At 40.0% G+C, this 27,703-nt stretch overlaps 1 protein-coding gene across 2 annotated transcripts; it reads right to left on the reverse strand.

Annotated features, from left to right (window-relative positions):
• Window positions 1-455: 455 nt before the first annotated feature.
• Window positions 456-27,336, reverse strand: XPNPEP3 (X-prolyl aminopeptidase 3). Of its 2 annotated transcripts, none has more exons than XM_020787857.3 (10): window positions 27,082-27,336; window positions 23,897-24,013; window positions 21,255-21,653; window positions 16,786-16,988; window positions 15,095-15,157; window positions 14,817-14,930; window positions 8,151-8,236; window positions 4,823-5,006; window positions 2,993-3,113; window positions 456-1,623 (listed from the first exon to the last, which is right to left on the reverse strand). In XM_020787857.3, the coding sequence occupies exons 1-10, from the start codon at window positions 27,140-27,142 to the stop codon at window positions 1,457-1,459; spliced, it is 1,515 nt and encodes a 504-aa protein (XP_020643516.2). In that variant the 5' UTR covers window positions 27,143-27,336; the 3' UTR covers window positions 456-1,456. The 2 variants fall into 2 exon arrangements, with proteins under 2 accessions (XP_020643516.2, XP_020643517.2); XM_020787858.3 differs by lacking the exon at window positions 27,082-27,336 and adding an exon at window positions 22,163-22,228 and having other exon boundaries at window positions 23,897-24,004.
• Between the last annotated feature and the right edge of the window lie 367 nt (window positions 27,337-27,703).

Genomic DNA, 27,703 nt, shown 5'->3' on the forward strand with positions numbered 1-27,703 from the left:
CCTTTACCTTTATTAAAACTGCCGTTTAATCCTTTCTTGGTCTTCAATTCTATGTATTTGGCTACAAAAATGGCAATTTAATTAATATACACTACAATAGGACCCCTGTATCTGCTGGGGACTGGTTCCAAGGCCCCCAGTAAATACTGAGAGAGTGAGAAAGAGTGAGAGAGTGAGAGAAAGAGAGAGTGAGAGAAAGAGAGAGAGACAGAGAGAGAGAGAGAGAGAGAGAAAGAGAGAGAGAGAGAGAACATGCATGGTGAAAGCAGAAAAAGAAACGGATTTTTTTCACATGCATTACCACAATTGGCTGCTAATATATGTGAAAACAGTTTTTTTTTCTGGATTTTTTCTTTTAATATTTTTACTATTTTCAGACCATGGGTAAGAGATTCAGTGGATACTGATCCCATGGATAAGGGGGTTCTACTGTATTTCCAAAGGACTGTTTTCTAAACCATTTCCTTCTACATAACGAAGGCAACGGGTAGATGTATTACCAACCCTTGCCCCCTTCATCAGCCTCCATGTTTATTTTGCATGATTTCTAAGGATACAGTACTGCAATCCCAAGGAAATGATTTTTGGAAGATGAAGGAGAATATATAGAAGGGGGAGGCAGGAAAATCTCATTTTAGACATATGAGTTCTATTCAGTTCATGGCAAGAAAACTAGAATCTGAGCTATGGAATGCATGGTGCATGTATTTTGTTCTTGAATATCTGCCATCAAATAGAAAAATGGCACCAAAATATCTTCACCTTATTCCCAGTGTCTTAAGAAAAAACTAAAAGAAGCTGAAAACACAAGTAAAAAAAATAACCCTGTCCTCACAAGCAGGCATTGTGAATTTAGTCAGATCCACTGCTCAAATCAGATCATAAACTGAAAAGCAGCCCCACTAACATTAAGATTTTGTGTTTTGGCCTTGTGTTATTTATGTTCATCAGCTGGAACTTTTACAGTGGCATCTTAACAAGATCAGCTTTTGCAAGAGAGAGACATTTCTTTTGATCTTTTGAAACCAAAAATCAAAAGCTAGAATCAACTGAAATAAAGTCCCTCTGCAACATCTGAAAAAAAGTACAGTATAAGGAACAACTGGGACACAATTCCATAAGTCACTGTGAATAACAAATAGCAAAAAAGTATTATTAAAGTTATGTAAAGAAAGGCAAAAATAGTCCAGATTGCACATGTAGATTTCTGAGTCTGATTTCTTTAGCACACTAGAAATATGTATCAGATATCCAGATATATTTTCTTCACTTAAATAAAATGTTATTGTTGTTCAAAATATTTACACACCATTCTTTACCTGTATTGTTTCACAACTACAATTCTACCCACTCTACCAATCCTAAAAGCTTATCATAAAGGTTATAAAAGACTGTATTGTGTCTGAAAGAATATATTTCTTGTACCTGAGCAATACATAAAAGGTGGTAACAGTCGTCAAGGACCACAACCACAGACTTGTTCAATGTCATATATTTCCTTTGGACAGTCTGCAGAGAGGATTAATGGTATGTTCTCTGTCACTACAACATCATCTTCTATGCGTACACCAATGCCTCGGAATCTTTCAGGGGCACTTGCATCATCCTCAGGAATGTAGATGCCTAGAAATAAAGTTGGCAGTCAGATACCACAGGGCCAGGACTACAAATTATGAATGAAATCTGTAGCATGTAACAGTATGTTTTAAAGACACGTAAACAAGATATTAAGGTGGTACTGAAAAAAACCTATACTGTACAATCATCCTGTCTGAATTCGTGGCATTTACAGCATATACTTTTGTATATTGTTGTTTTCCATTTGTGATTCTCCCCTATTTTTCCACTGTTACTTCTATCGTCTATTAGCTGAAATCCTGTTACTTAGCATAGTAACTTTCAATCAGAATAGGCCCATAGAATCATTGGTATTTGGTGAGATAAGTCCTACATAAGTTCCATTGATTCAAATGGGCCTGCCTGCTCTAGTTGCAAATTATTGCACTTGGCTAAGTCACTGAGTTGCTACATTAAGCAACAGCATTTCAGTAATATTTTCATAAAAGATCTCTTAAGGAGGAATAGATACGCAGTGTCTTTTGACTGATGATGTTAGGAATTCTTTTTGCTCTTCCCAGTTCAAGAAATCATCAGCCCAATTCAATTATGAAAAAGAAATTTACCTATCAACCCTGAGAATATATAAAATGAGAGAGAGTATATGGATTTAAATAGGAGAATGGCATCTAGGAAGGTAAGTGGCTTGTGGAAAAACAGTTTTTCCAGAGATTCCAGAACTGATACAGAGACATAGCCTGTAACAGAAACCACCAAGGTGTTTTACTAGCATGAGGGTAAATTAAAAATAGCAACAGGAAATCTCTTCTTGCCTACATAAACCAGAGATCTATAAAACCAAGGCAATCTTATCTGTGGCTCCTTTGGAACTGGCATTCATATAGTACCTAGCTAGTTCACATCAGTTCCTTATCATAGAAGAAAAAAGATAAGTAAGACACTGACTCCTGATCAGTTCCAGCAAGACAAGGAATCTACAAAACCTATTTCCTTAAGGGATTTTGATGATCTATCCAGGATTACCTTATACAGATGTAAATACCACTGAGATAATACACGTGAAAGGCTTAAAGCATTTAAGAACACATATGGTGTACATTATTTTAGGACTGCTACTCCTAGTTATACCAAGGTCATGCTCAGCCTTTATGCTTCTGCAAAAGGTTTTTACCACATTACCTACACATTTTCCAGCTTTTTACTGCAGCTGCAAATATTAGAAGCATGCTTTAAAACATATACTGTAAAGTCAAAATGGCAACTTGGGGGAAAAGTCTATATATGGTAACTCCATAGTAATTCCATAAACACATTGCACTGTGTGTGTATATGCATTTGTATATATATATATGTATGAACACATCCACAAACCATCAAAGTTTATTCTTTCACTGTTGATAGTCTGCTGCTTTACCTGGTTCAATAGTGATCACCATGCCTGGCTGCAGGGGGATTGAGCGGGATACCTCAGGTGTGTCGTGAACATCCATTCCCAGATAATGCCCTACATGATGGGGGCAGTATTTCCGAACAGCCTAGAAGGTAGCGAATGTATTTTCTTAAAGTCAGCTAAATGCAGAGGCACACAGAATAGGCAACGTCTTAAGCACAGGGTTGGTTACAATGAAAACTAAGGACATGAATTATAGCTTGTTCTTGGGTATACATAGCTAGGACAGTTTCTGTTACTATCATTTTTCAATGGCCTTTCTGGGAATTAGGAGTCCAACTAAAATTAAATTAAATATTTAAAACTTGCACATGCCTAGATGCAATGGACACCCTCCTAATGTGATTGTATGGAATAAACCTTACTGTCTTTCTCCACCAGCCAACAAAGGCAGTGATAGGGAAATAGAAAAATCCTTCTCAACAATACTCTTTTGTCAATGGAGGGAAATGCACTTGCATCTCTTCCCCTTGAACAGAAGTGCCTACTCCCAAGTATCTTCTCTCACTCTATTTCTTATGTTCTCTCAAGGAAAGACCAGTAGCTACAACCACTACAGATAGGGTGGTCTTGGAAAAACATATAGGGGCAACAGTTATGGATTCTATTTGGTACCTCCTTCTCCTGTACCCACTCCATGAGACTGAGTGAATGCTGAAAATGATTTTTAGTCATGGCTTCTTCATTTATTAATCATTTCCCTTCTTCTGGAGGCCAGTTCAGGGTGCAATATGGTGAATACTGACTGGCAGAAGCTCTCTAGGATTTCAAATATGAGTTATTTCAATTTCCCTACTTGAGAAATCTGTCTCTGTAGGCATCCTTCAATCTCACAAGACTATGGTAACGTGCTCTGAACAGAGGTCTTGGAACAGCATCTAGTGTGGCTGAGAAGGCCAATTTGAGAGTGACAATCCCTTCCACACTGAAGACAAATACAATCTGTCCTCTATCTAGCTCCCCGATTTTGCTGGTTTCGGGACTGCCTCTTTGCTTCAGCCTGCTGAACAAGTGCCTCTTCAAATTGGGAGAAATAATCCTAGAATAATAACTCTCTTCTGTATTTGCTCATAAAAACACAGATGTGGCTAAACAGAAATCCCATGATCACCTTGTTCTTTAAACAGGATATCCTTCATTTGTAACAAATTTCATCATATAGTGAAAAGGGTTTTGTCTGTTTGTTTTATCCCACAGGCCTGATCTCTCTGAATATGTCAGAACACTGTAATGAAAAGATGGAAGTAACCAGTGCTGAACTCCTATTCGTGTGTGCAGCATTAACCCAACTAAGCTTCAAAACCAAAGTGATTCATTACAGACACCTCTGGTATAGGCAGTTTCCCACTTGTCATAAAAACACACAATTCTTCTGTGAAAATGCCTCCCATGACTCTCACTGTCCTCTCAAAATCATGCATTTTCCTCCCCCAGTCTGCCAGTTCTCTTAACGATCTTACCGACAGGTTAAAACAGTGCCAGCTCCCATCCCCACCCACCCCACTCAGTTGACTTCATGCTTGTCAAGAATCAAACAGTTGCGTGCCTGGAGAAATCTGATTGTTCTGCCACCTGCCGGGCAAAAGGGATACTGCTGCAAATCCTCCATATTTTAAAGACAACTTCCTTCTTGGACTCTTTACAGCACTCGCAAGCCCACTGACATCCATGGATGTCAGCAAGCTGGTGCTGCAAAGCTACCATATCATGACCTGATTTAAAGTGGTGGTTCAGTATTTCTCGTCAGTACAGAAAAGCAGCTGACTGCATAGAAAATAATGTAAGGTTAAGTACCTTGAAAAGGTGGCTCTCAGGGGTGCTTTTCTGCAGGATTCCCAAATCTTTCAGCTTTTGTCCAATGAGAGTCAGCATGAGACTGTAGATGTTGTCTAGGCTCACACCTGGGGAACAGAGCCTCAGGCAGGACTTCTGAACTTCTAAGACAGCCTGGTACAGCTCTGCCTGGGGACTAGTGAACCTGAGAATGAGAGGCCAAGCTCAGTCAGCTCAGGTGGGCTCTAAAGAGGGAAGAAAGCTATTGGTTAAGGGCCAAGCTGTATTTTAAAAACAGTTCCAGGAGTGTTTCATTTCAGAACACAGACTGAAGACTGTATGTTTGAGCACTGCTCTATGTGAAATATACCCACACACTGAAAACCAGTACTGTACACTAAGGAGAAGAAAGGGATGGAGCCACTTCCCCTGAAATGTTGGCTTTCTTTAAAGGGTTTCTGAAATGAGGGAAATGCAAGACAATTTTTTTTTTCATTCGCATTCTGAACTGGGAAAACATTGCATCACCACAGCCATAATTCAGTCTTCATAACCTCAAATATGTGCTGGAAGGTGATCACCATATATCAGATAAAAGAGTGCAAACATAAAAACTCCTTTGAAGCACTGTGAAATGGACCAACTGTAGCAGTGAAATATAGACTCTTTGGGGAAAATCAAATAACCAGATTCACTGAAATTACGGTAGGTCTAGATTCCAGCCCCAACTCCACTGTTTCACAAATCATCATCATCATCATCATCATCATCATCATCATGTTCCATCAAGTCAATTCTGACTTCTGGCAATCCTTTTTCAAGTTTTTCCAGGTACAGAGAGTACTCAGAGGTGGTTTACCATTCCCTTCTTCTGGAGGTGCCCTGGGACTGTGCAGCTTGCCCAACTGGCTGGCTCTTCTCACAGATGGCACCATGGGGAATCGAACTCGCAGCCTCTGGTTCTGCAGCCAGATACAGTGGAACCTCTACATATGAACTTAATCCGTCCCAGAAGAAGTTTGTTAGTTGATATGTTCGTTAGAAGCAAAATTCCCCACAGGAATGCATTGAAAACCATTTAATCTGTTCTGGCTGTTTTTGGTTCTTATCTAGAGGCACCGTTCTTAAATCGAAGCATTAGTTTCCTATAGGTTAAACTCTACCACTAAGGGGAGAATTTTTCTTCTTTTGACCTCAGATGAACTTAGGTCAAAAAAAGGGCAGGAAAGGAGGGGGGAAGGGAGCACCTTCTAAACAGAACACCTTTAAAAACAAGCACCTTTTAAAGAAAACCAAGCACCATTTAGCTTTAAAAAGGGGCAGGAAAGGAGGGGGGAAAGGGAACACCTTCTAAACAGAACACCTTTAAAAACAAGCACCTTTTAAAGAAAGCCAAGCCAAGCCAAGCACCTTTTAGCTTAAAAAAAAGGGCAGGAAAGGAGGGAGGGAGGGAGGGAGGGAGGGAAGGAACAATGGAGAAAAGAGGAAAGAAAGAAAGAAGGACATCACTGGGGCACACAGGCCCTTCAGACAAAGGTTTGTGCTGTTAAGCACAAAAAGAGAGAAGAGAGAGAGAGAAGACAAGGGGGAGGGAGAGCCTTGAGTCTACAGTAGACTCCATTTTAAAACTCCATTTTAAACTCAATTTGAAAGCCTGGCTGTCTGCATCAACAAGCACCACAGTTTTCTGATTTTAAAAGAGACAGACCTTGGAACCACATTTTAAAACAAAAGACACATCACAGTACACAAAACCTAGAAGCCACACAATCCAAGCATTATTCCAACACAGAACTCCTCATCACAAAAAGAGAGTCTAAACTGCATTTTACAGTCTGCCTGCATGAACAGCCAGCACAGTCCCTCACAGAATATTTTCTGGTTTTAAGAAAAAAAAAGACTGTGGAGTCTAAACTGCATTTTACAGCTTGCTTGCATCAACAGCCAGCACAGCCCCTCACAGAATATTTTCTGATTTTAAGGAAAAAAGACTATGGATTCTAAACTGCATTTTACAGCCTGCCTGCATCAACAGCCAGCACATAATATTTTCCAATTTTAAGAAAAAAGACTGTGGAGTCTAAACTGCATTTTATAGCCTGCCTGAATCAACAACCAGCAACCATTATTACAGCAAACAGATCCCCAAAGAAAAAAGACTTTGGAGTCACATTTTAAACCCACACATTTTATAACAACAGAGAGGTCATAGTACACAAACCCTAGAAGCCACAGAATGCAAAAATAAATAAATAAAATTTACATTTTACAATTGCAGTCTAATTTTCAGATTAAATTTTAATTTAATATTACAGTCTAATTTTCATATTTTAAATCCACACTGCAAGACCCATCAGGGCACAGAAACATAACCCCCCACTTAGCCTTACCCCCCGCCAAGCTGCAAAAAACCCTGTATAGTACAGTAAATACTGTACAGTGTATGTACTCACCCAGAACAGGCAGTCTCTCTGTTTTAAAAAAAGTCAAAAATCCAAAAATCATTTAAAAAAAAAAGCCAAAAAATACAGTCCGAACAGTATAGTACCAGGCAGTACTATGCCAGGCAGTCTGAAGACTCTCTCCCTATCCACTCTTTAACTGCTAGGACGAGCGAGGTAGCAGACAAACAGCCTCTTCGCTGGCCAACGGTCAACTGAAAGTTCAAATTTTGCGCTTTCCCCGCCTCCCCCACGTTTTTTTTTCGTTTGTACAGTGGTGCCCTGCTTGATGACGATAATCCGTTCCAGGAAAATCGCTGTTAAGCAAAATCATCGTCAAGTGAAAAAAAAACATTGGAATGCATTGAAAACCGGTTAATGCGTTCCAATGGGGAAATATCTCATCGTCCAGCGAAGATCGCCCATAGAGAACTGCCGATCAGATGTTTAAAATCGCTGTCTTCCGAAGCTTCTGTCCGGAAAACAGCCTTTTTGCGAAGGGAAAGAAGCCATTTTGCGAAGGGAAGCCATTTTGCGGAGCCGGAAAAAACAAAGTTTTGCGAACAAACGGTTCGCGAAGCAGGCACCTAATCGATGTAAAGCGAAAAAAACTACAGTGATCACAAAAAACTCGTCGTCAAATGATTTCGTCATCAAGCGGGGTTGTCGTCAAGTGGGGCACCACTGTATGTTGAAACTCCATTTGCAAGTAGAAGCAAAATTTTGTGAACGGAGCTGTTCGTAAGTTGGATTATTCGTAGGTAGGGACGTTCATAAGAAGAGGTTCCACTGTATCTAAACCACTGGGCTATCCAGCCAGATAAGCACACAGAAATTTAAGAGAACATGAGATGTAGGTCTCCGAAACAGCACAGCATTTTTATTGCTGGAAACCAAACAGAACTTACCTGCCATTGATGGGCCAAGTGCGGGTTATGTCACTTACATAACAGGAAGATTCACACCCACCATCCAGTAAAACCATTTCACCATCCTAGGACATAAGAAAAAAACATTTCCTTTGTATTGAAGAGTACCACTTAATCAAAGGTATAGAACACAGAGATGTAAGAAACAACAAATCAGCTTTGGACTTATGCCTGGCAGCTAAGTGAAGATATTTGTGCATTCTTAACAGAAAGCAGCCAGATTACCTGAGGTTTTCCTAGTATAGCCCTGCCTGGCCAACCTCACCCCAACCCTAAGCACTACTAAGCAATTTACTAACTGTTGCCATGTTCACTCTAGACAATACAAGATACAAAGAAAGCACTATTACTTAGACTAACAGCTACTAGTGTGAGATTTTACAATACTCAGAACTCTTCTATCCAACAAGTTAGAAAGTCTCAGCTATACAAAGGATGACTTTTTTACATACCAGGACACATCAAAGGCCACACCACACAAAAGAGCAAACAGTATGAAAAAGTAATAATAATAAAAACTGATTGTTGCTGGAAGTTCATTTTTTGTTTCATTTTTGGTGGGTTTGGACTTTTGCAGAAATTGAGACCCTTCCACCCTGTTTTATTACAAAACTACCATTCATTGAGGCATCAAGAAGTAGAAAACTAAATTGTTCTGCATTCTTCCCTAATAAGTACCTTCAGGGGCCACATAGTCTTGTCTGGACTGCATGCAGCCCTGGGACTGGCTTTTAAATCCTTTATCAAAGTGTGTTGCAACAAGCAGCAGCAGCAACAGCCACTTATATGACACTAACAAGTGAATTATATTACAGAAGTGAGGAATATTTTGTTCATATTCTCAGATATAATTATAATCTTAGAACTGCAGAGCTGGAAGAGACCCTATGGATCATTGAGTCCAGCCCTTGTCAAATTCCCAACCTCTGGTTCCACAGCCAGATACCTAAACCACTGAGCTATCCTGTATGTATAACCAATGATATGGAACAAGCTGATATGGAACAAGTTACCTATCATCTTGCATATTTTACCATCTTTTGAGTGATAAAGCAAATCAGTTAGTCAGTCACTCTTGAAAAAACTGCTGCGGGGGGCATGAGAACCCTGAGTATGTTTTTGTAATTGGTACTGCAGGATATTTCCTTTAAAAGCACTTGTCTCTTCTCTCTCTCCAACCACTTGTAAGTTACTCTGAGAACTACTTCAATCTATTTTTATTTGTTAACCCCTTTAGTTTTTTCTCCCTTTTCATGTATATTTTGATTTATTATTTCTCTTAATTGAAATAATTATTATAACAAATAATACATTAATAGATTTTTGTGGTGGCTCTTCACTGGTTTCAGACACTTTAGGAAGCCATCTTGATTGAGAGGCAGGGAATAAATATAAGAAAAGGTCAAAATGGCCTCCATGTGCTGACATTAAGTGATGCACAAGATTCTAACAAGCTCAGCATTTTAAGCCAAACAATTCCATCAGAGATATGTGGTGAAGGAGGAAATTTTAATGGAATTGAGACAGTTTGTATTCTAATGCCTGATTCTGAAGACATGAATGGGAAAAACTTAATTATTACATTCATAAGTTCTGTTTAGTACAATTTTGGAGCTATTTTAACAAGAATATTTCCCTAGGTGTGCCATCTTCCAGTCTGGGTCCTTTGAGATGTCTATCAATCATAGCTATGACCCCTTGGGATCAAACATAGAGAAGATGGATAAAAGATGCATTTGTTCTGGAGAAAGTTTTAAGATCTGATTTTCACCAATAATATGGCATCCAAGAAATGGCAATCTGGCAAAAGAAGACTCTTTCCTTGTGCTTGCATGCTGCAGCTGTTCCTATATTCCTCCTTCCTCCAGATAAGCAAAACAGAGGAAAATTCCTTTCCTGATCAATGACACTTCTCTTCTTCCAGTGATTATTTAATCACCTGTTAAAAAGTGCCATGATTTTGGTGACTGACTGCATCATATGGCCACATTCATCAGTCCTTTTGAAACACAGAGAGGAAAAGAACAGAATGTCTACTTCTGTGGACCTGAACTTTTCTTGAGAAATGAGCACAATGAATTAGTGGCCTATCTTTGCAAGCATGACAGAGGAAATTCTGTAGGGGGCATCCAGAGATGGAAACATGGGTTATATCTGTATTGTTTACATAGTTTTACCATTTAGAAATACATAAATCAATCCATCTCCCTGTTTTTTCCATAGAGTACCACATTCAGTGCATCTGTATGACTTTCGACTCCTTTCAGCCTGTAATGCCTGACTCTGTGTCCAGGGTGCTTGATCGCTGTCGAGCCACCACCTCCTCTCTAGACCCTTGCCCGGCCTATCAAAGCAGCCAGGCCGATAACAACAGAATGGGCCACTGCAATAATAAATGGGTCTCTCCTTGAGGGCAGATTTCCATCTGCCCTCAAGGAGACACTCATTAGGCCCATAAGAAAGAAACCTAGTTTGGCAGCGGATGAGATTGGCAATTATAGGCCCGTCACCAATGTTTCTTTCATGAGCTAAGTGGTCGAGAAGGTGGTGGCTGATCAGCTCCAAGCTCACCTGGACGAAACAGATGCCCTGGATCCATTCCAGTCAGGCTTCAGGCCGCGCCATGGTACAGAGACGGCATTGGTTGCCCTGTACGATGACCTGTTGAGGGAGGCCGACAGGGGCAAAGTGTCTCTGCTGGTCCTCCTTGACATCACGGCGGCCTTTGATACCATCGACCATGGTATCCTCCTGGGGAGGCTCTCTGAGCTGGGAATTGGTGGCCTGGCTCCGTTCCTTCTTGGGGGACCTTCCCCAGAGAGTGCAGCTTGAGGAGAGCGTTTTGGCCCCATGGAGCCTCAATTGTGGGGCCCCACAGGGGTCGATCATCTCCTCAATGCTGTTTAACATCTATATGAGGCCGCTGGGTAGGGTCATCAGGGGATGTGGGGCTTCGTGTCATCAATATGCCGATGACACGCAGCTCTACATCTCCTTTTCACCAACTGCAGATGATGCTGTCCTGTCCCTTCAGCGCTGCCTGGGGACCGTACTGGAATGGATGCAGGAGAATGGGCTGAGGCTGAACCCGGGTAAGACGGAAGTGCTGAGGGTGGGGGTCCCTGTGGTAGGTAGCTTGGGTGACTCTCTCACATTTGGGGGGGGGTCACCTTGGCTGCGAAGAGTGGGGTTCATAGCTTGGGCATACATTTGGACCCAACGCTCATCATGGAATCCCAGGTGGCGTCAGTAGTCCACACCGCCTTTTTCCATCTTTGGCGGATTGCCTGGCTGCGACCCTACCTTGACCTTGGTGCATGAGCTCGTAATCTCAAGATTAGACCACTGTAACGCGCTCTACGTGGGGCTGCCTTTGAGGCTGATGCGGAAACTTCAGGTGGTGCAGAATGCTGCGGCCAGACTCCTTACCGGAGTGAGAAAACACCATCACATTTCTCCAATGCTGACCGCATTGCATTGGCTGCCCATCTGTTTCCGCATCAACTTCAAAGTTTTAATGCTTACTTATAAGGCCCTAAACGGGTTGGGACCTCGATACTTGGCGGAACGCCTACTCCCACCAAGGTCTACCCGGATCACCCGCGCAAGTCAGGAGGTGAGGCTGAGGAGGCTGATGCCAAGAGAGGCCCAGAAGGAGAAGATATGAAACTGGGCCTTCTCGGCGGTGGCTCCTCGTCTGTGGAACAATCTCCCTCCGGAGATTCGTGCAGCCCCTACACTGGGCATCTTTAAAACCCAATTAAAAACATGGTTGTTCATTCAGGCCTTCCCTCCAGCCAATCCTTGATTTTCTTCTTATTTTCCTATTTTTTAGTTTATTGTAGTTGTTCTATATTATCAATGTATTTGTTGTGTTTTATTGTTTAATTTTATATTGGAAGCCGCCTAGAGTGGTCCATTGGTCCACATAAGCGGGGTATAAATCAAATAAACAAATAAACAAACAAACAAACAAACAAATAAATAAATAGTTTTACCATTTAGAAATACATAAATCAATCCATCTCCCTGGTTTTTTTTCCATAGAGTACCACATTCAGTGCATCTGTATGACAGTATCAGCCTGCCTGTGATTTCAGGGGCAGATTCTCCTTAAAGTACTCTCTGTGCACTAAAGCTTTATATACAAGGGTTTTTAAAACGTGCATTCCTCTCAGGGAATAAAGAAAGTGTTGCAGTTTTTACTCCTTCCTTCATCTTTCCACACACAAGGGTGACAATCTTAAGGGTGGTAGGATGTTCTATCTCTGGAGGTTCTCCACTTAAGCCAAAACCCCACTTTTGTTTCCATGTTCTGTTTACTAAGGGGAGTTTTTGTGGATACAGCACCCTCTTCCCTAATAACTGCTGTATTTCACATTCAAAGTGACAACAGAGGGGGAAGGGCTGGTGCGCTCCCATTATCACATGGGGAGAATACATACTTCAAGAACACCTGAATAGGATTTACTGCCAACAAGGGAGAGACACTTTCCACTTGTGCCACCCCAAAGGAGGAATATCCTTCCAAAGAGGAGCAACTGGCACTAACACTCCAGTTGTTTCAGAACCAGATTAAATCCTTTTTGTTGTCAAGTCTTTTTACTTAATGTATTCTTGAAGGTTTTCACGGCTGGGATCTGATGGTTGTTGCAGGTTTTCTGGGCTCTTTGGCCATGTTCTTAAGGTTTTTCTTCCTAACTTTTTACCAAGCTCATGGAGGGAAGATTTCAACACATACCTATCTTGGATTGTCTCTGTCCATGTAATGATGGCCAAGTGGAAACTGTAGATCATATCTTACTGTACTGTCTTTTCTATAGAAATCTATGTACCAATCTCCTGAGCCCAATCATTCTCAGATACCCAAGGAGACCTGATGAATTTTACATCGAGCTACTTCTTTCTGATCAAGACTCTCTTATTACATGCTCTGTAGCAAAATTGTGTGCAGCAGCAATGGCACAGCGCTCCCTTATAATCTCCTGAGTTCACAAGTTAACTGGTTTTAGCATGAGGGTGGTATATTGTCGAGCGTAGAGAAATACTGTGGTCCCTACTGGAGGGAAGAAATACTTACAGATCTTTACAAATACGTAGGAAGGACTCCCTATAACCCAAAGACCCTGTCCAAACCAGTTTGCCCTACACGATCCAATGGTTCAAAGGATAGCTATAAAAATGCTGTATTTGATTCTCCCCATATTTTACAACCAGTACACAATTAATTATTTGCTGTACACTTTAATTACATTTTGTATATTTAACCATATATTTTATGAACTGGCTGTACACTTTTTAAATTGCATTTTGTATATTTTAACCACAGAATATGTTTATGAACTGATTGTACATTTTTTAACTGAATTTTGTATATTTTAGCCATAATATGTTTTATGAGCTGGTTACCCAACCGTAATAAATAAATTCATTCATTCTTCCTAACGTTTCACCAGTCTCTGTAGCCAGCATCTTCAGAGGACAGGAATCAGAACTCTGTCTGTGCTCATTTTGCTTAGCTTTTCTAGTCTCTTTGCTCCTTTCTTTTGAGGACATATTTTGGAGTTTATATTTTTTTAAACTACTATATATTTTTATACTACCTTGCTATCCTCAAGGATAAATAAATCACATCCTTGTTTTTGTTCTGTTTTGTTTTGCTTTCCAGCAGAGAACCAGTCCTTTTCTGTGGATGTAGGGCAGACAGAAGTACAGTGGTGCCCCGCATGGCGATGGCCCCGCTAAACAACAAATCTGCTGGACGATGACTTTTTTGCGATCACTAAAGCAATCGGAAGACGATGTTTCCTATGGGGGATTTTCGTTTGACGATGATTAGGACTGTGCTTCGCGAACTGTTTGTTCGCAAGATGACGATTTTTCCGCCTCTGCAAAATGGCTGCCCTGTGTTTTCCAGACCCATGCTTTGCAGGGCAGCCATTTTAACATCTGATTGGTGCTCGGAAAATGGCTTCCCTATGGGCGATCTTCGCTGGACAATGAGGTAATTTCCCCAATGGAACGCATGAAATGGGTTTCAATGCATTCCAAAGGGGAGACTGTTTTTGCTGGACAATGTTTTCGCTTAACAGCGATTTCAGGGGAACGAATTATCGTCGTGGTGCGGGGCACCACTGTACTCTTGAGTGAGTGGAACAGTTGAATCTTGCAATATTGAGCTAAAAATTCAGGAGTAGGATTGTATAATCCTTTTTAAAAGAGTCTACAGTCCTACTCTTCCTTTTCATCATCTCTTCTATTTAGTTTCTCTTTGTTTCTTGCTGGACAATGTTTGTTTCTTGCTTTTCCAGCCTCAGTTTCTGCAACATTTTATGATTATTTTTTAAAGTGTGCACTAAAATTCATACACTTTTCTTTGTACATTTTTGTGACACAGGCACTTTTGTACAGTTTGGCATAATATAAACTTTTTCTGCTACCAGGTTTTGAGTAATACATTTCATTTCTGTTCTGATTTCAGTCATATGCATATTCATTTGCACAAATACCTACCTGTTACTGCAAAAATTTGATGCACATCTTTTGTTCCAGGTATGGCAAAGCAAAATCTGAAGTTGTGCAGGATTTCATAGAGACAAAATATCAGTACACTGCAGTGAGAAGTATTAGAATCTGTTTCTTTACCTTAATGAGCTGGTTGTTTTTCACATAATGCAAGGTATTGGACCTGTTGCCACCTGCAACCACTGGGGGATAAGCCAAGATGTCAGCACCACGGGCCCGGCACTCAAATTCAAACTGGAATAATTAAGTTGGAAATAAGGAAAAGGACAGGTCACTCATCTGTAACTGTGATTTGAGTGGTCATCTATGAATTCACACAACTGGTACTTCCCAACAACAATAAACCACAACAGCTTTGTGAACGATGATGCTTTCTCATAACCCAACAAAGCACATACCTTTGCATAAAGGAATGCTTCCTCCACTGGAGCTTTGCTTGCAAACATTGTTTCTATGAATGCCTGTTAAACACCAATACAAGCCTGTAGTGAGTAAGTACTATGGAATGGAACAAGAACTTTATTTTGTACTTATTATATTAGATAAAAATATTACATGTAGCAGCACAATGCAGTGATTTATTTACCCTCTTGCAATATTTTGCAGTGAAAAACACTGGATCAACTCCCAGCAGATTAATGTGTTTTTTTTCAAGGACTGGTATATGTCTTAATTTTTTAATGGCTAATAATAATTTTTGAAGTAAACAGAAGTATAAGTCACAACACTGCCAATGTACTTTTAATGTTGAAACAATGAAGTGTATAATAAACTAATATATAAATAGGTAAAGGTTCCCCTTGACATTTAGTTCAGTCGCATCTGACTCTAGGGTGCGGTGCTTGTCCCCGTCTCCAAGCCGTAGAGCCAGCGTTTGTCCATATACAGTTTCCGTAGTCACGTGGCCAGGGTGACTAGACACGGAACACCGTTACCTTCCCACCATGGTGGTGCCTATTTATCTACTTGGATTTACATGCTTTCAAACCGCTAGGTTGGCAGGAGATTATATAAACAGAATTATCAAATTAAAACATTAGTATCTCAATTATCACTAGATTTGAAACAGTTTTTCTCAGATTCTTGAGGCTGCTAAAGGAGGAAGAGAAATCTAGTAAGTTTATGTAAAAATTTCTGTCAAACATTAGCATGATTCTTCTGAGGAAGGGCTCTGTTTAAACGAGTTAAAACAGCAACAAGAAATTTAGAATGCAGTTCAGAGTACATAGACCAGAATTCTATGGTGTTTGTGTAAGATCTGTGTCAATTGCTGCAGCTAATTTATGAGCCAAGATACATCTGAGTTCCACAGTTGGGCATATGACTATGCAAAGAGCTAAGAAGCACCCTAACATATCATCAGTTAGCCACAGGAAATCATGCAGTGTTCTGAATACGAAATTGTGAGTCTGAAAAACTTGGCACATTGTGGTCTTTGTTCCCTCTTTATTCCTCTTACATCTTCAAATGAAATTACCTATTGGTATTTATTAAGGTTCATAACATGTAGGAGCTACTAACTTTGAAAAGTTTTAAAGCATAAAAGGACTGTATTTAAACAGGTTGTTTTCAAAAGCAAATTTTTTATCTTGACATCAGTGGTGATTTACATAATAGAGTCATAATGGATCCTTACAGATTTACAAAAGTCTCATCTGCTACTAACCAACATCATTAACAGTCATGTCAAATCCTTAGGCCTTAAACCAACCATAGGAAGTCAGCAGATCTATGTTCTAAGAGAAATTTGCCTCCAGTTGTAAAACTAAGCAATAATGAGAAGTTTCTAAGACATTTAATTCTCCCTCTTGCCAACTAGTTATTTTATTGCAATAATTCATGCACAATTTAATTGCATTGTGTTAGCTATTAAGGATTACAATCAGACTTTTGTAATGTTTGTCTATGGATGATTTATCACAAAACTGGGAGATACAACGTTTTGCTAGGACCACTAACTTCTGGAAAATCCCTAAAAGGATACCACTAGAAATGTGACATGTACTTTACTTCCTGTTTAGCAAGAACTTCAGCACTACGCCAGTTTTAATTTTAAGATATCACTGAGCATAACTGTATTGTCTCATACCTGTGATGTCACCTTGCCAGCAATCTTCATCCTCTCAATCTCTGCAGGAGATTTGACCAAGCGTAAGTTTTGTACTAGTTGACGGATAGCTTGGATACGATTCTTGCTTCTAGCTTTGACCTCAGCCAGGTGTAACAGGTAATCAGAATGGAGCTGTGGATGCACAGGTTTAGCAAAATCATACCAAACCATACTAGATTCATCTGTGAAACAGAATGCAAATATATTATTTTAAGTAATCAAATATATTTGGTGAATTCAGAACTTGCAAACTCCTCTTGAACCACAAATATCTGGTAGTTGGAAGAAATCTTGAAGAATTATATCTTCACTAAACTTCTAATGCGATTATAAATTTATGGGACATTGATTGATTTTTATCTTTAAAATCATTTTTATTATTTTTACATACATTTTCATGCAAATAGGTAAAGCATAGAAAGAAAGAAAAGAAACATAAAAAAAGAACATAAAAAATTTCACTCAAATGTGACAAAGAATAGGAGATCAAAACAAAAATGAACAGTCCAGCATATGGGCTTCAACTCTGATATAACTTTGTTGTTGTTTAGTCATTAAGTCATGTCCGACAATTCATGACCCCATGGGCCAGAGCATGCCAGGCCCTCCTGTCTTCCACTGCCTCCCGGAGTTGGGTCAAATTTAATTTAATTTAATACTCTATAAAAATATTTTTATTTTCATTTGGGCTTTTCTTCCCAGTGTTCTTAATTCCATCATATTATGCACAAACATTTTACACTGGACTTTATCTTTCCAATGGTATATGAATAAAGATCATTTTGTTACCATGTTTCCCCGAAAATAAGACAGGGTCTTATATTAATTTTTGCTCCAAAAAACATTAGGGCTTATTTTCAGGGGATTTTTTTTTTCATGTATAACAATCTATATTTATTCAAATGTAGATTGTTGTACAACATGATGTAGATTGTACAATGTAGATTGTTGTTCATGTCTCCTTCTGGTTGCTGCACAATGGTGGAGGGTGGGGTTTCATTTAACAGGCTTATTTTTGGGGTAGGGCTTATATTACGAGCATCCTGAAAAATCATACTGTACTTAGGTAGGTAACTTTGTAACAGGGGAAATATTTATCTGAGTATTTAAAAAGAATTCTTTATCTATGAAATTGTCCCATAACTTTTCTCCTGCTGCCAACGGGTCCGACAAGGTTCTTTTTGCATTAACCAAAAACGGGTTCGTTTCTTCTGGATCCCAGGGACCTGGCCAGCCACGGAGAGGATCTTCCTTTAGTATCTCGACGTCCTCTCCTTCCAGGAAAGGAACAGTCTCGTCCTCACTGGCTCCTTCCCACTCGGCATCTTGGGTTCCGGGGAACAGAGTTCAGGGTCTCGTTGCGCCTCCCTCCTCCGTACCTCCTCTACTCTCCATCTCCATCTCTCTTGCTTTTCCTGTTCTACCTTCTCTTTCTCCTCTCTCAGTTGGCTCCTCCACTCACAAGCCTCTGCCTCACCCCAGTAGGACGGACGCAGGGGAATCTCCTGTCTCCACCAGTAGTCCGCTTCCTCCCTGGGCACCTGGAGTCTTTCCCACTCTCCAGTCCAGGGATCTTGTGCCCAGATCCATTCCCAACCTAGGGGTAATCCCCTCTCTTCTCTTTTTATCTCCACCGTCCCCACCTCAATCTCCACCCTCTTTTTCCTACCTGTTCCCACCAAATGTTCTTCCGTTTGAACGGCTAGCATTAACCTGCACATTTTGACTTCTAAATCCCGGGTATCGGTACCCCTTTGTTCTTTTGTAACTCGGGATGGAGTGGGCAAGGTCTGTACCTCCCTTTCTGTAGCTGGTGGAAGGGACTTAGAACCCTGGGCTTGATGACTCCATATCTCCCTGCCATTCCTCTCTCACCTTGCATCATTGCTTTGGAGCTGGGGGATATAAAGGCAGGGGCACTGCAAAGGGAGTTGCCACTTTGTTGTGGTGTAGAACCAAGGGAAAGGACCCTGTAATTGCCGTTGGATCAACCTTTGCCAGTCCTGTCTGTAACTTGTAGTAGAGTTGCAGATTATTTTGTGCCTTGGGAGAAGAGGGAGGGAGAGAGATGAAATAAACCAGGAAGATGTCATTAAAATACTTCTGGCCAGAGGGAGATATGGTGGGGGGCAGCAGCAAGGTACTATGAAAGAGGGGTACACAACTGAATCTTGGCTGTCCACCATTTCAAACACAGTGGATAGCCTTGGCAGCAGGCTCCCAGGTTAGAACTGCTGCTACTGCTAAACACTAGATTGGTGTAAAGAAAATCATTCAGGATGTGATCTTGGATGAAGGTGCTGATGTTGCTTGTTCTATAGAGAGCTAGTTAGATGAAGCTGGCAGGCTTAATTTCTCCCAGCTCTACCCACCAGTTCTCTGTGCAGCATTAGTCAAGGCAAGAAAGGTACAGAGGTGGAGCTGCAATGGTGGATCATGACTCTACCCTGCTTATCAGGTGTCCTGTCCTACAGTCTGCCAAGTTTGAGTGTATAAACCAAAAGGGGGATATTCAGTACAGATAAAGAGCTTTTGTTAGTATACTATCCACCATACTGCTCAGCTGTCTTCCTTCCTGAAGTAGATAAGTATCAGTAGTGGTGCTGGAGTCTCCTGGGCTGCTGGTGCTGGAAGACTTCAACACTTTTATGCTGAGACCACCTTGTCAGAAGTGACTCAGGTCGTTATGACCTCCCGTAATAACAATGGATCTGTTCCAAATAGTATCTGGCCCTGCCCACACTGCAGAGCAAATTCTGGACTTGGTTTCTGTGCGGGGCAGGATGCTGGTGATCTGGAGGTGGAAGAGCTCTGTGCAGCTCCATTGTCAAGCATAGGTCACAACCTGGTAGGGTTTAGACTCACTCCAAGTTGTCAAAGTTTGAAAAATTGAGTTTAAAATGAGTCAAAATGATGATGGGAACTGCTAAATTGTTGCTTTAAAAATGAAAGTTCTGTCAAAAGGTGGCTTTGAGCCACTTGTTTCCAAAAACAATCTGCTGCTTCCCAGTGGAGCTTGGGAACATGGTTACTGATAAGATAAAGCTGCTTGAAGTATTTCATTCATGTGTCTGGGAGTGTTTTGCATGAAAGTAAACAAGATGAAGTAATGGTGTAAAGGGTAAGTGTACTGAAGAAGTTAGAAGAGAGAGAAAATGAGTGTCATTTTAAAATGCAACTTGGAATGATGTAATAAGATAAGTAGAGTTGTTCAAATGTCAAAAACATGAAAGAGTGGAATTTGTCAGTTAAATAGTACACTTTACTGACAATCATACAATTTTAATAATGGACTAGAACCCTAGAGGTTTGTGTAGAAACCACTTCCAATTCACTAAGCAACAGAGTCTGGAGCGCAGTGAAAAAGAGCAGGTAGATACTTTTCAGTGTAAGACTGTAAACCACGAACGTTTCCAAATTAGTGGCTATCACACTGCATATTGGGTTTGTGACACCATCAATCCCACAACTCCGTTAGTGGGAACTACTTCTTCCCTGGAGGTAGAAGAATTAGTTGGAGAAGAAACAAGGAAGGCACAGAAGCAGTCTCATCTATTGAAGTAGAGTATATGTCAGCTGCTCAAGCATATCAAGAAAGATATGAACCAAAGCCTATGTTCTCTCAAGAGACATAATTGAAGACATTCACTAAGACACTTCCTAGAGACCACTTCCAAGTCTTACATAAGAAGATGAACCTTGTGGACTTGATGGACCCTGGGAACTTACACAAGTGTTAATGGAAATTTAAGAAACTAGTATTTGAGATAAGTGCAGGGGTGCACAAGAGCAGTTAGGACTGAGCATCTTTCACTCACTAAGAGCAGAGTGCTGCTTTTAGATCCCTTTCTCATTAGACCACTTTCCCCTAGTTCAAGAAAATAGCTGAGTTATTTCTTCTTCTGCAGTGGAAGGCTGGCTTTGATTGTGCCTCTATGTTGACTTCTAGCACATTTGTATGCATAGAAGCTGGGCTTCTGTACTGAAGTCTAGATTTTTTCCTATTTTATTCTGAATTATTTTCTTGAAACAAGAAATGTAAGTTTTTCTTTTTACCTTACCATGAGGATTTTATGTATTTCTGGTTCATAACCATAAATTTTCCTTCGCAGCCTCGCTGCACTCTGTTAACATAATTACCACAAAATGACCCTATATAAAACTAATTATTTTAGTTTTCTACTACCTGATTGAAGATCACTCACCCAAAGGCTATCACACAACCACAAGAGGAACATGAAATATTGACAAGATTATATAGCTTTCCTGAAATATTTTTTCTGCTGGGGGATAGCATTGGTTTATTTGCAAGCAAGATGTTAGAGGTAAAGGTTTTCACCTTTCCTTCCCTGCATACTTAATGTGTGAGTAAAGAGCTCAATAGCTTAAGAGGCCCTCCCAAATCATATATAATTCCAATATGGTATCCTTTGTCTGCTTTCTCTTACCTTTCAATTTAGCCACCAGGTGTCTGAATTCTTCTATGGTATATGCTTCATCTACACCTGTGAGAGCCAGTGCTCCATCAGTACCAGACCGTGGCCCATCCCACAGCTCTCTGCTTGGATCTCTCCGTGGGACAAATAGTAGAGCTTTGTGAGATGGTAAGGATTTGCCAGGCATGCTCTGCAGCACTAAGATGCTGTCAGGCTCCTGGAACCCACACAGATATAGAAAATTAGTGTCCTGATGGAAGGTATATGGAATATCATTACTCATGTAGTAGGTGGGATTGGAGAGCACAATCACTGTGTGGTCCATGCCTGGCACTTCTTTATGTAACTGAGCCATTAACTTGTGTCTTCGGAGAGCATATTCCACTTGTGATAACCCTGGTGTTACTTCACCTATGAACAGAAATCAAAAGAAATTTTTTGTTGCTAAACCTGGTCTTTAGCATTCAATATCTTTCTACATCTTCCATATCTAGCATGTTACTGAACCTTTCCACTGGTTCTCTATTTCACCTCATATCTCTTTCCCTGCTTTTCATTGTTCTTTTCCTCACTACATTATCTCCGCATCTCCAGCATACTGCTTAGTCATATAAGGGGGAATCTCCATTTTAAGTTAACTAAATTACCTATTATCCAGATTAGTGGGAAACGTGAAACTCTCAAGGTAATTCAGAACTAAAACTGACATAAGACTAGTAATTTTTAGATTGTAAGAAAAGGTGATTATGGGGGAGGGAGAAGAATTAGAAAGGCAAACTTATACAGAAAGTAATTATGGTCATACCCTTGTAGGGTGATGTTATGAGGAATATTTGATTATCTGATGAAGATTTCAGCAAGAAGCACTAAATCAAACACCAAATAATAAGAGGGACTGTTCTTAATATTAATCTATGTACCTAATAGCTCCAAGGAACCATTCATTTTCTCGGAACTTCAGATTTAATCTTTCAACCACATTTTATCTGCAAAAAATGTAAATATAGGAGACGAGGTCTTTCAACAACACTGGACTAAACACACAAGAGATCCTGATGGCAAATAAGGTACTTTCTTGCTATAATCTAAGATCACAGTCTTGCAATCAGTTACTCACTCCTAAATGCAACTGAAAATAATAAGACTTAATTCATGTGACTAATGTAAGAACTGTATTGTTTGCTCTTATCTCAAGTGTACTTAGAATCATTCTGTTAAGACCTTGAAACATTCTTAGTAATATTAGTAAAAATGTTAAAGACATGAGCATAAAACATGTTTATATTACCTATTTTATATATGTACATGATATTTTCAAATGTTTTTAGATACAATATGTTTGACTGGATCTCATAAAAAGATTCTGTACATATAAAAGGGAAGACATTTCTCCAGTTCCCCATCTCCTTCCACAGTTCAGCATTCACAAAAATCTGCCCAGAAAGAATGGGGGACCATCTGGAACAGTATATAGTCTGGCTACTGTGGCTGCCAGAAAGAGGGGTTTTTGTGTGTGTAAAAACTGCCTCCCACATCTCCATTAGCAGATGTTCTGTTGCCCCCAAAAAGTTTGCCACAACACTGCTGTGGATTCAAGTTACTGTGAAGGAATGGTAATGACTCAGCACTTCATGTTCAGAGATAGGATGCCAGTTATTTACCTTCATGTCCCAGTCTTTTTTGAAATATCTAACTACCTATTGTGGTAAATATGATGCTGGATTAGATATTTAGGTACATATTATGTACATCAGTATGATTCACAAGACTCTTCTTATGTTTTTAATAAACTGATTCAACTAAAAGTTATAGATACATGGCAAACTCAAATCAACCATAACAATGATGAGTTTTAAGGAACCAGGATTTTACATGATATTGGCCAATGATTAAAAGTATGCACATGATTTCTACTCAAACAACATTTTAGCATACTTTTTTTAAAAGAAAGAAAAACACTTTATGAATCTGGAACTCAGTTTGAATTAAAAAGCAGAAGTGCCCCCTCCACCAACAAACCATAATGTAACACGTGCTTACTAAAAATATTTGATCGCTTGCTATGGGGAACGTTTTGGCATGAACTGGCAATAAATAAAACGTAAAAGACAAAGATATATAAAGAACACCAACAGCATAGCAAAACAGATTGAAACACATCACTAGGATAAGCAAAAAGTCTATTAGAAGAAAATTCCTTTCACTTTCTTTTTAAAGGCTAGTGAATACAGAGATTGATGTTCCATGAAATGCTTTGACTGTCACTGCCACATCTCTGGTGGGTGTGGGGGGGGGGAGAACCCAGAGCCTCCAAAATGGACTTGGAATGAACTAGCTCACATAGAAGGAGGTTATTTTTATATCAGCAGGTGCTGAAGTGGCCATACCTGTGCTCAATTGATGTATATGTTACCTATACCCACACAAATACAGACACATATGATGTCTTTTAAAAAATTTTAAAAAGTGCTTTTCATAAGAGATCAGAGAAATACCACAAAAATTTGTTTTCCTTTACATGTTGTTTCTTTGTAGCAATGCAAAGACATCATGAATTCTACAGCAGTGTGTGTTCTTTGGAGTAAATCCTGTTGAATGTAGGAGACCTTACTTCTAAGTAAATGTGCTTAGGACTACATTAAAATGATCCTTACCTAGTTTGAGAAGATGTGGGTGTGTGAAAGGGCTAGGTTGGCCAAGGTACCGGTTTGGAATCTTCCTCTGCTGAACCGGTTGGATGGACAAACTCCGAAAGAAACAAAATTTGCAGTCTAAAAGAAAACAGCTGCATTAAACACCTTCCTCTTCCTAGTTATACCAAGTATAAACTAGCAATTCCAAAGTGACCTCACCTCATAAACAATAAATTCCTACCTATAATTTCAGTATTTATGCGATGTCAGAAACCAGAGTTCTTGGTATTTACTGTATCACTGTGAACCTCTGTTTTCCCAATGTTGCTGGACTTAACTTCCAAAAAGTCCATAGTACAGGTCATGCTGGCTGGGCCTTAAGACAGTGGTTCCAAATCTCGGGTCTCTGGATTTCTGGGAGTTGCAATCCAAGAATATCTGGGGACCCAAAGTTCAAAACCAATGCCTTAGGTGAATTAGAATATGACTACATCTAGATTGTTTAACCTCTCTGCATGAATAGCATGGATGCTAGAAAAAGCACTGAAAAGTTCTTGGCTGAATATTAAGAAGACTGACTCTGGTATCACCATCTATATACCATAATCTACTATTAATGGTAATACAGTATAACTAACATATTTACCAACAGATTCTGAGCAACTGGAACAGTCGTTTCAGAGAATAGGGAGATGACATATTTTAGTGAAGCTCCTACTGACTACCCATCCCTCTAAAACCATGCAACTGTATCCAGCAAGAAAGGGAGGATAAGAATGTGAATATTAGAAGCTTCACACAAAGCCATAACAAATGTAATGCTGCATTTTCACTAGGATACTTTTTTTCTTTGCCAGAGAAATGCAGTTTTAAAAAGAAGTATGACCAATACTCGGCACTGGAATATTTCTCAGTCCTCTACCAACACTGATGTGAACCTAGGGTGTGCCAGGAATCCTTAGAGAACTGAAGTTTTATTAAGTTTCATTTTATTAAGAGTCCACAAATGTTATGTTTGAATAAATTACTGAACCTAAAAAAATTAACAATTTAGCAACTATTTTAAAAAAAATGTGTTTCAGTGTAATCCAGAGAAAACCAGATACAGTAGGACAAGGCTGCAATTTTATTCCAAATCAGCTTCACCCAAGCAATTAGGGTATATTGGATGTGTCTAATTCTGCATAGGATTACAGCTGTGCCCGCACCCCATTTCAGCATAGGTTTAGGGTATATACAGTGGTGCCTTGCTAGACTATGATAATCCGTTCCACTGAAATAGCTGTTTAGCGAAATCATTGTCTAGCGAAAAGCATTTCCCCATTGGAATGCATTGAAGCCTGTTTAATGCGTTCCAATGGGGAAGAATTGTTGTTGTCTAGCGAAGATAGGCCATAGGAAAGCCGCTTTGCGAACCACCGATCAGTTGTTTGAATCGCTGTCTTGCAAAGCTTAGGTCCTGAAAATACCTGTTTGCGAGCGCGGAGGGAGCTGTCAAAATCGTCATCTAGCGAAAATCAGTTTGCAAAGCAGGGAGCAAACATTGTCCAGTGGAATTCCCCCATAGGAATCACTGTTTTGCAAATTGCTATAGCAATCACAAAAAGCCAATGTCTAGCGAAAAAAACTGTCATGCACGGTTACTGTCTAGTGAGGCACCACTTGTAGCTGCAATCCATAAAGGACTTCCCAAGGACCGTGTGCAGTTGAACTATGTGGTTATTTCCCCCTATGATCCCTTCATAGGATCAAGTTGCATGCCATACTAAAATCAATGAGAACTGCAACTATCTCTCAGGCAAATCCCACTTTCAGTGGAAACTGTAATTGTTCCCCAGCATTAGAAAGTGATCAAGACTGAAGTTTTCACTTTATATTATTGTTATTCCCTCAGAAATGTAATAAGGCTTCTCCAATGTCAGTATGAATATGAATAAGTGATATGGCTTGATACTATGCATGTTTAACCAGAAGAAAATCCCACAGAATTTAACAAATAGATGTGCAGAAGACTAAATACCTTTGATCACTGTTTATGCAGTGAAGCAGCCTTCACCTTCCTGAAATCAGTTTGTTTGGATCTAGAACTCAATGCATGCTTACTAGGTGCAACTTCTCATTCAGTCCAACAAATCACAGTAAGCATGCATAGAGTCTGGCTGTAAATATGCCTAAATGTACTGGATTGCGACATTAGCAACAACTATGTACATATTATGGGAACATTAGCTATATATTTATGCATCCCGCAGGCTGACCCTAAATATGTGCAAATACCTTTATGTTTAAAAGTCCTGTTTCCTCAAAAAGGTATTTAGAATCTGTTTTTGAATACTTATGATCTCATATTAGACATGCCTTACCCAATGATTTCAGGTTGGCTAGCAAACTTTATTCTGCATAAGATCATACACCACAGAAAACTCTGGTTGTATTTTATACAAAAATCAAAATGTAATAAAAGTTTTTAAAAGAAAAACTCCCCTCTTTAAGTTTCAAAGTCAAAAGATACAAAAATGCACTACTTGTGGAAGTGTATCTTACATATCTTCCACTTTTAAAGGTAATATACAATGAAGTGTGAAAATATGCAACTAGTATTATGTTCTGGTTCTTGCTCAGTTAAATGTCCAAGACTGATCTGTAATTATAATTTATTTCTGCCAAAACTGATGTGAAAGTTTAATCATGTTATTATCTGTTATTTTAAAAATCACATAAGTATATTTAATCCTCCAGATAATCAAATGTTTGATCAAATCCAAAAACTACTTATACGAAGGAATGAGATTTTTCTACGAAGATAAACAGGATTTAAATGAGCTTTACTTGAGTCAAATTGTGACCATAAGAAATTAGGGTAACCATGAGTTCCAGAACACATTAACAGTTCTATATTTTCTTCTTTACTTGAAAATTTATTAACCTTGTCTTGTGAAATCCATGTCTCCTTTTACAACTCCAGTTAAAAACTGTTACAGACGCTAAACATTTGAAAAACTTGCTTTTTGTCATGACAGGCTGCCTTTCGTTTTGGTTAAAACCTGTTGAGCGTGGAAACCTACACGCCTTGGGCGCCGTTATCCACAGCGTGAACGAAAGGTATCTAAACACACACAGAGACAGAAGGGGGTGACTCTAAAAGCAACGTTCGCCCTCCCCAGAACTAAGGAAACTCGTCTTTAGAAGGAATGGAAGACTCTGACCTGAAGAGCTGCACATGCCCCTTACAGGCTGGATAAGTCTTTGAGCTGGGGACCACACCATGGCTGAACTCCCTGCCTGCAAAAGCAGCACCTACCACTACAGGGCGATCTCAGAACTCCCCTCTCCCTCCACCTTCTCCGTACTTCACGCTTTCCCTAAAGCCCTCAGTCCCTCGCATGGCCAGCCCACTAGCCTAAACTAGCCTCAAATAGACCCCTCGCACGTTTCGAGGACCTTGGCGGCACAGAGTCGCCGCTTGATGACGTCATCGCTCCCCTTTCAAGCAGAGAAGAGCCTTCCTCTCATAGGTTCTGGGAGCGACGGATGGTGGTTGCTGTGGCATTTTAGGCGTCTAAGTAGAACGCCTGCTTTTTAACGTGTTCTGCCAGCTGCCGCCAGGCAGGACGAGTGGTTTGAACCTCAGCGGATACTTTTGGCCGATACATTAAACCAGTGTGGTTGCTTAAGTGGAAGTTAGAGGGAAAAAGAGACTGTGGCAAACCGAGGGAAAGAGGCAACGGCTCGGGCGACTTAAATACGAATTCGAGAAGTTTCTGGTCCCCGCACTCGAGACGGGGCCACAGGGGTGGGTTGTGGGGGTGGGAAAGGGGGCGGGGCAGG

Source organism: Pogona vitticeps, chromosome 5, assembly GCF_051106095.1.
Source record: "Pogona vitticeps strain Pit_001003342236 chromosome 5, PviZW2.1, whole genome shotgun sequence".
Taxonomy (NCBI): domain Eukaryota; kingdom Metazoa; phylum Chordata; class Lepidosauria; order Squamata; family Agamidae; genus Pogona; species Pogona vitticeps.

Bases quoted from the DNA above. Each gene is read 5' to 3' on its own strand.
- XPNPEP3 (XM_020787857.3), bottom strand. From the start codon at position 27,142: ATGGTGTGGTCCCCAGCTCAAAGACTTATCCAGCCTGTAAGGGGCATG. The intron at 24,014-27,081 runs GTCAGAGTCTTC...GTTTTCTTTTAG, and splicing joins GGGCATGTGCAGCTCTTCAG to ACTGCAAATTTTGTTTCTTT. The intron at 3,114-4,822 runs GTACTTAACCTT...GCTACCTTCTAG, and splicing joins CTGAGAGCCACCTTTTCAAG to GCTGTTCGGAAATACTGCCC.